Raw genomic sequence first — 8,691 nt, 5'->3', positions numbered from 1 at the left:
AAAGGAAGTAAACTCTCTCCCCCTCCTCTTCCCCTTCATGTCAAGCCTCCTCTCAGTTAGACTGCAAACTTTTGGGGACAGAAACTACCTACTAGCCTGTGTTTGTACAATGCAAAGCTCAATGGGGCCCTGTTCCTGGCTGGCCCCGAGGCACTAACATGATAAACACTCTCCACCACGATTAGCAGCAACAATGGTGCATAATTCTCTGGCCAGTTAAAACACATGGCACGTTTCAGTACAAAAAAACCAAGCCAAGACACTATTCAATAAAATTGGGCCTGTAGTTCTAGCACGGCCTTCTCTCTATTTACCTAAAAAGAAAAAAAAAATACAAATTAAAAATAACCTGACCGTTGTTATAACCTTAACCTTCTTGGCTTCAAAGTCCCTCCATAGTTTTCATGAATTAAATGGCACTCAGCTACAAAATCCAAAGGTTATTTAAAGTGCTTATTGCCTTGCAGAGGGGTTATCTGTGGGGGGATCATTCAGGCAGGGAGAAGCCGGAGCCCACATTTATCTACTTAGCTTATCTGCTCATCTCCTCACACCTCACAGCACCCTTCAAAGGATCTGGCGGCACCCCAGCACCCTGGCTGAGAATCACCGATCTAGACACACACGCACTGGGAATGGGGAGAAAAACCCAAAGTTATGACTGACGCAGCTATTGCAATCAGCAGAATTGCATCAACGTAGCCCGTGCCTAATGCGGGCGAGCGCATGAAAGTCAGGCACTGACAAGCAGATAATTAACTGAACGGTGATGGTTGCAGTATGAGTAAGCCACTAACCAGCCCCGCAGCCCTCACCATGTGTAACAGAGACATATTTGTGCAGCGATGTTTTAATAGAGCCCGCTGCTGGGATTCTCACTCTGTTTCCATACCACACATTAACAAAGCCATAGATAGCATTACTTATGCCCACTAAATCCCCATCTCGCCATCAGAGATTCCTGTTTATTGCAAGGACAGGCTGCGAGAACACAATCACAGACACGCCGTCCTCAGCAGCTCTGTCTGACACAGCTTTTAAGCAGGACTCGGGTAACAAATTGTTTCCCAGGTCAGCCTCGCAGAGACACAACAGTGCCCTCCCTGGCTGGGGAGAGGCTGAGAGGCATGGAGCATTTGTCTGGGACCACACGGCGTGACATCAGTCAGGGTGGGTGGGTTGCTCTTCTATCCTCCCAGCCTGAAACTTGATGCAGCAGAGGCGACTGATTGCAAGATTAATTAGGCATTTTCAGAACCCTGACAGTCGGGGGAAAGCGAACAAAAAGTGCTGCCTGCTTCCTGGATGAGGTTCACTTCATCTGCAGCGGGAAGGCTGGAGAGAGTGCAAAGGGAGTGACCACGGACAACAGCCAGGAGACTTGCCTGCTTGTGGAATAGCTAAGCCAGTGCCCGGGACCCACTGAACCGGCACCATGGTGCTCTCGGCTTGGTGGGCATTGCTCACCCTGGCCCTGGCTGCCTTTGAGCTGCAGAGTGAAGGTAAGGAAACTTGCGGCAAAGTTGAGGGAGTGTTTGCAGGGGCCAGGAGATGGGGACAGTTGCTTGCACATGGCCCTGGGGGCTTTTCTGGGTGTATTTCATGCAGGAGATTTTTTTTTGCCCCCCAAGAGCATCAGTGTTATCACTAACAGGCTGTGCACCTGCACACCTGGCAGCACAGTGGGGGCATGGGGATTTACACACCAGCTTGAGACCTGTCGACCAAACGCTTGAGCTCGGTGATCAGGTTTGTCACCTCGTGCTTTGTGCATTGTAGAGCAGGACTGAGCCCTGTGGATGGCAGCGCACAGACAGCTGCTGCTGCAAGGGCTCTCCCTGCTCAGCACTCAGATCGGCACTGCCAACTCCCACAAGGAATCTCACTTCTCGCCATAGCGCTTTCGGCACCAGCGGGAGGGGACCCGGGGGCTGGCAGAGCCCTGCAGTACCAGCGGGCATGTGTCTGGGGTCTGGCCCTGATCCTGGCACGTTACATGCTCTCCTTTGCAATGGGGGCATTTCTGGCTCTGAAGCTTTGTGCAATGATCTAGCGTTAGAGAGAGGCTGCTCACGAGGAGACAAAGCCATCATTCGCTTGGGTTAATGATGTCAGGGGGCAAAATCTCCCCATGTGTCAATCAGTGCAGTGTCACAAGTGATTGCACCAGCTGAGCTTCTGGGGTAGGGGGAGAGGGGCTGGCATAAAACCCTGTTAGGGGACCAGCATCAGCAGCGATCTTTGTGCCACAGCTTGACAAGCTCCTAATGGGAACGGTGCAACCAGGGGATGTGCTCAGCATCTGAGCACAGGGCCCTTCCAGCTCCAGCATGCTCCTGGCTCAGAAATGCAGCTGCTCCACTCACATCTCCCCTTCCCAGGGACCCACGCTGGCTGCAGCCCCCACCCTGCACATTGGGCAGCTGCCACCGGCTCCCCGCAGACTCTGCACCTCTCCGGTGCATGCAGGAACCACAGAAACCACCGGGACCCCTCCAGCAGCAGGTGCATGTCCCAGGCCTTTCCATCTTCTGATTTTTTCCTTTCAAGCTGCCTTCTCTGGGCTCCCCCACCTTCACGTGCCAAGCCAGGAGGCTGCGGTTTCCATTCTGTACATACACAGGCCGGATCCCATGAGCCCAGAAGCCCCTTCCTGCTGAGTAATAATTGTCTGTCACTTGAGAACCAGGTGAACACGAGGCACTTACTATCCACCTCCACCATTCAGCCAAGCCCATTAAGGCGAAGGCACTGGGCTGCTTTCTATCCAACATCTCCCCATTTCTGCTCTGTGTGCCAGTGCCACAGCCTTCCAAAGTCCAGGGGTGAACAGGCAGACCTGGGAGCCAAGGAAACACCAAGAGAGGTGGACTGGACCTCAGTGGGAGCTTGAAAGGAAAAAGTAATCCCCTACTTTCATGCTGTGGGCCTGTTTGTATGCACATGGCATGCGGCGCATCACTGCACACCTCTTCCTAATTCAAAACATCCATGTTTTACTTAAAAAGCAAGTCAGCTTCAGAAAAAAACCACTCTATTTTAACAAAAATGCTGAAATGTTAAATTTTCCCCATAAAGCACCTGGAGACAAGCTGCTGCACTGGAGCACACCTGGTAGCTTCCAGGGTCTCCTCCCAGTGTGCGGTGAGTCCCAGGGTCACTGCAAACTCCATCCCCCCCGACCCAGGACCATGTTTGCAGGAGCGCCTGTCCCCATTAACAGTGGCTCTTCCGTGGGCCGGAGGGCATCTCAGTTCTGCACATGGGTGAAGCTGCCGTGCAAAGCACCTGCAAGGGGGGAGGGAAAAAAACCCTCTTGTTTGTTTAAGAATAGCCAAGTCAGGACAGGAGATGGATATTAAGGCAGAAAGAAAGGCATCCTGGTAAGACCTTCCGACTACTTCATTAAGCAAATGGACCTGCCAAGTGGCAGGTTTAAGGCTCTTTCGACCTCCAGGAAATATTGGGGTTTATTAGGTGATGATAGATTCTGTAACAAAGACGCCTGTGGCCCAAGGCTCCTGTCCAATGGAAAGCAAGGTCAAAGGAGGACCGCAGCAGAGATGCCAGGATGCAGCATCATGTGCGCGGATCTTCATCTGAGCTTTCCACACCTGAGTCACTTCCATCCCAAATGCAAAGTGAAGTTCCCATCCCTGCCGGCTCCTGCGTGGGCCATGGGGGAGCCGCGCGGCCTCCCCGCTCCCCTGTGCCCACCCTGGGCACTTGCACCGGGGAGCTGTCCAGCTGCAACAATGCTGAAGAGCTCTAGTTTTTTGTATGAAAAGCTGTGCTGATTCAACAGGCACACCTAAGGAGCACTTTGTGAGCACTGGCCTGATGTCAGAGGTCCTTTTATGGAGAAATCACTGGAAATGTCCAGATGGGACAACAGTTTTGGACAAGAATATTGCCCCCCAAAACAAACGAACAAACAAAACAAAGGAAATTTGTGTCAATCGACACATTTTCAGATTTTGTGTCAATTTTGGGTCATAATTTCCAGCTAAAGGGAAAAAAAGTTAATAAAAAAAAAGTGTTTGGGCACAACAGGCATTCAACATTTCCATATTTTTGGTGACATAGAACATTTTCATTTGGTAACTGACTTCAAATTTTAATTAAAAAGTGTAAATGCTTTAAACCCATTCAAGGCAAGCTTTTGGGCACAAACATGCTTCTTCAGGCATGCAACACCAGCAGAGTCTCCCTATGCCTGAAGAAGGGAGTTTGTAACCAAAAGCTTGAAAAGAACATTTTTTTCCAACTATTTAGTTGGTCTAATAAAAGATATCACATCTATCCAAAGAACCTTGCCTGCCTATGCCCTTAGACCAACACAGCTACAAATCAACAACCCTTAGACCCATTCAATACTTTGTTTGGTTCCAAGTAACAAAGGCGAGCATTAATGACATTATTTTACCTCTCATTTCACTGAAAGTCTCGAGAAGTTTCCAGGTCAGCCTCCCAGGTCATGTGTGCCAGAGCCAGCTGCAACCAGCTACAGCTCAAGGACCACTCGGGCCGAGTCTGCAGTGCAATGGCAAGGCAACGCCTTTTCCTCACTCATTTGTCTTTAACACAAGAGCAGGGGCTCTTCTTGTCCTGTTCCCTGTTGCACTTGCCAAGGAGGGGGACACAAAAAAAGATGTGGCACTTTTGAGTATTATGCATATTATAACAGGAGCCCGCAGGTGATGCAAAGACAGCAGCCCCACTGCACTAGGTGCTGTACAGGCACTTAGCAAGAGCCAGTCCCTGCTGTGAGGAGCTTCCCTTCTTGACGAGCAAGGCGGACAAGGACAGGTGAAAGAAAGGATTGTGAAGCCCATTGTACAGATGGGAAACTGAGGCACTACATGAGTTTGCGAAGATCAGTCAGCCTGTGACAGAGCAGGGGCCTGACTTAGGCTGGGCCCTTCCCACCATCTCATCTCACTGTTCCCTGATGAGCATTAATTTTTTCCCTGTTAGCTGTTCGGAGAGGGAAGAACAGGACGCTGGATACAACCAAGCCGGCCCTGCTCCAGCTCTCTGAGCACCTGCTGACTCATTACAACAAGGGCGTCCGGCCAGTTTGGGACTGGAGGACAACCACCAACGTGGCCATTGACGTCATGGTCTATGCCATTCTCAATGTGGTAAGTGCTCTGCTGCCTCAGCAGGTTTAACACCTCCGGGGTTGTCAAAGAAGTGGGGAGAGCAGGGTCTCCTGAGCCTGTGGAGAGGGCACAAGCATCATGTGGATGCATGAGGCTCTTCCCATCCATACATACAAGAAGAAGAGACGCATCCTTCCTAGGATCTGGGGCAGCTGAGAAAACCAAAGGGGAAGTCAGATTTTCCAGGGCCCAGAAGCCCACTTAGGCACCTCGATTCATGAGGGATTCACATGCGCCTAGCACCTGGCCTGCTGAGATGGTCGGGTAACCAGGAGCTCCACACACCATCTGCATTATTCAGTGCATCCCGTGGCACGGCCCCAACCAGGCACGAGGCTGCTTTGCTGCAAGAAGTCATGCCCAGTGAGATACCTCCTTATAGGGCCAGGCATCTCCATGGGGAGGAGGTGGAAGCAGCCCCAGGCCCTTGGCTTTAGGATGGGCTGGCTCAGCTTCTAGAGCTGAGAGCATCTCTGCCCAGGGACTAGCCAGGGAACGGCCAGGCCAGCAGGCCGGGAAAGTGGAGAAGCCTCCATGTTTGTCAGCAGGTGGGAATCCTTCCTCCTGTTACCTGGTGATCCCCTCACCTGTACGTCTCTCCTCCTCCTGGGTGTTTGCCCAGTGCTCTCTGGTGCCCGATGCTTGCTCCTATCCATGTCCTCCCTGCTCAATCCCAGTCCCCTGCTTCAGCAGCTGCAGACACCAATGTCCCTTTGACCGCCTCACATTTGCTTTCCTTTCTGTCCCCAGGATGAAAAGAATCAGGTGCTGACAACCTACATCTGGTACAGACAGGTGAGTGGAGGGGGAGCCCTGCCTTGCTACCCCCTGCCATCTCTGCACCAGGGCAGAGACCAGCTTCTCCTCATTATCAGAGAAACCTGCCCATGCCAAAACGGGGAATTCTCCTAACAAGCAACAGGGCCCAGGGAGGTTTGCACCATCTCCCAGGGATCATAAAGCTCATCCCTGCAACAACGGAGACACGACTACCACAGGGCAGAGCTCTCTAGAGCCCCAGGACCACAGATGCAGGTGGTCCAGGAAACACACGTGAAGGGGTCACATCCCTGTGTGGTGTAGCAAGGCCTAATCCGTAACATGGGATGTGCTCACGTGAGGTTGGCTCTCCCATGCAATGCACAGCTGGCTGGGAGTGATCCCTGGGCACCCTGTCTTGGCTTTGTCCCGGACACAGTGCTGGCAGGCATCTGCCAGAAGTAGGGCCCTCGGATTCATACGGGACTAGACCCAATCCCCAGAGCCGACCTGCTGCCCCCTTCTCTCCCCCCTGCAGCACTGGATCGACGAGTTCCTCAAGTGGCACCCCGAGGACTTTGATAACATCACGCAAGTGTCCCTGCCCACTGAGAGCATCTGGGTGCCCGACATCCTCATCAACGAGTTGTAAGTGCAGCGGGGCTGGCTCAGGGGCCCTCGGGAGCAAGCGGGGAGGGGCTGCTCCCTCCCCGATGCCCCCCGGCTCCCATTGGTATGCTCAGCACAGAGCTGGCTCTCGCTCCCTCGCGCCGGCAGGCTGCAGATGGGGAGCAGCTCGGGAGCTGGGACATTTCCAATGCTGGCGCACCATAAACATCCGTAATTACCCGCGCGGCACTCGGGGGATGAGGAGGGGCGGCTCGGCTGTTCTGAGGAAGGCTTTGTGGAGCAAACACAATGCCGGGGCAGCTGCAGAGCTGCCAGCCCTTCCTGGGGACCGGCTCCATTGTCTTCAGTGCTCGACGCAAGGAGCGTTTTGCTACCCCGTGCATGAGCCACACTTTAAACTTCCCAGATCTGCCTTTTGCATGGGGAGGTATCCCCTGTAGCGAGAGGCAGGGCTGCAGGACAGCATAGGGAAATCACAGCTGCTCCCTGTGGGCACGGTGGGTTTCCAAAGCAATGCCCAGCTACCATCCTACCCCCTTAGGGGAACATCCCAGGATCAGTGAAAGGCCCAGCCTTTCCTCCCATTCACCCTGACCCCCACTCTCAAATTGGCGTGGCTGATTTGAGCCCAGGGCATGGCTTCGTCACTGCGGGATAGACTGGAGATGCGTCTAGCTCAATTGTGTTACTTGCTGCATTGGACATGGTGAAAGGGAGTGTGAGGCACACATGGCTAGCGGGAAGGGGCAAAAAGGGGAATAATTTGTTATGGGAGAGGTTTACAGGCCAAAGAGAGAGCACACCAGCAACCTGATTCACAAGCTCACAGGGGGCTTCAGGCGAGGGGCAGGAGAGGCAGCCAATGCCTTGTATAGGGTTCACTGGGCAGAAATAGGTCCTATCCAGTCTCAAGCTGATCCTGAGCCCCAGCTATCCCCTGGGAGACTGGGGGCTGCCCCTCCTGGGCTGGCCCCTGCCAGCATCTCGGTTAGAGACACCCCAGGCAGTGCTGCCCTCCAGACGGAAGAAAACAGGCATCTGGGGGGATGCAGGGTTTGCTTTTCCCTCACGGCGGGGCCTTCCTCTGTGACCTTCAGCGTCGACGTGGGCAAGTCCCCTGACATCCCCTATGTGTACGTCCGGCACCAAGGGGAGGTGCAGAACCTCAAGCCCATCCAGGTGGTGACCGCCTGCAGCCTGGACATCTACAACTTCCCCTTCGATGTGCAGAACTGCTCGCTCACCTTCACCAGTTGGCTGCACAACAGTACGTGATGGGCCATCGCCTCCCTTTGCCAGACTTCTGGAGGGGGGCAGGGACCAGGCCAGCAGAGAAAGCTTGTAGGACCTGGGTGAGGAACCCAAAACTGGGGTCTCAGAGAAAGCCCCATTGCAGGGCAGTCAGCACTTCAGAGCGGGAAGCCACTAGCTGCTCCCAGGGAGGAAGTATCCTCAGGGTGCGGGTGAGCAAGAGCTGTCCTAATCGCTCCCCTCTCCTCCTCCCTGCAGTCCGGGACATCAACCTCTCGCTCTGGCGGCATCCTGAGCAGGTGAAGTTTGACCGCAGCGTCTTCCTGAACCAGGGGGAATGGGAGCTGCTCTGCGTGCTCAGCCACTTCCGCGAGTTCAGCGTCCAGGGCAGCGACAGCTACCCCGAGATGAAGTTCTACGTAAGGGCCCGTCGGGCAGCGGGGCAGGGAGGGGGAGAGGGGGCAGATGCCATCACCTCCTCTCAGCTTGGGACACTGCCCTCCTGGCTCTGAAGAGATGCTGGGGTCTGCTCAGCAGACCCTGCCGTGCATGCCCAGCTCTGGAGAGACCAGAGACTGCCGCGGAGAAAGTCAAGACCCAAGACGCGTGCACAGAGCTGGCAGGGACAACGGTGGTTTGACTCGGATGAGCTTTTATCCTCAGATAGGGACTCAGGACCAGAGCCAGGACACCTCCCAAGGCAGGCCAGCTAGGCAGGGCCCTTATAAGGCCAGCTGGTCCAGCCCTGGCGTCTGCTTGACGTACAGTTAAAACCGTGGGGTGCTGGAGATCCCAGCAGAAAATCCATCCCAAGCTCTTTATTGGACACTGATGACCGTCAAAGACTCAGGAGGCTCCCAGTGGGAGGGCAGGGCAGAGCAATACA

At 54.1% G+C, this 8,691-nt stretch overlaps 1 protein-coding gene across 1 annotated transcript in view; it reads left to right on the top strand.

The window, feature by feature from the left end:
* The first annotated feature begins 886 nt into the window (after positions 1-886).
* The window catches only part of HTR3A (5-hydroxytryptamine receptor 3A), a 15,769-nt gene continuing 7,964 nt past the window's right edge, over positions 887-8,691 (top strand). Inside the window, exons 1-6 of the mRNA XM_019511943.1 lie at positions 887-1,502; positions 4,978-5,144; positions 5,916-5,960; positions 6,463-6,572; positions 7,652-7,821; positions 8,064-8,224. Of these exons, the coding sequence (XP_019367488.1) occupies positions 1,436-1,502; positions 4,978-5,144; positions 5,916-5,960; positions 6,463-6,572; positions 7,652-7,821; positions 8,064-8,224 (720 nt within the window). The 5' untranslated portion in view covers positions 887-1,435. The remainder of the gene's footprint in view (positions 1,503-4,977; positions 5,145-5,915; positions 5,961-6,462; positions 6,573-7,651; positions 7,822-8,063; positions 8,225-8,691) is intronic.

Source organism: Gavialis gangeticus, unplaced genomic scaffold, assembly GCF_001723915.1.
Source record: "Gavialis gangeticus isolate Ggan-Ray unplaced genomic scaffold, GavGan_comp1, whole genome shotgun sequence".
NCBI lineage: Eukaryota > Metazoa > Chordata > Crocodylia > Gavialidae > Gavialis > Gavialis gangeticus.
The sequence above is the reverse complement of the archived record's forward strand: the minus strand, read 5'-3'. Positions and strand labels throughout refer to the sequence as shown.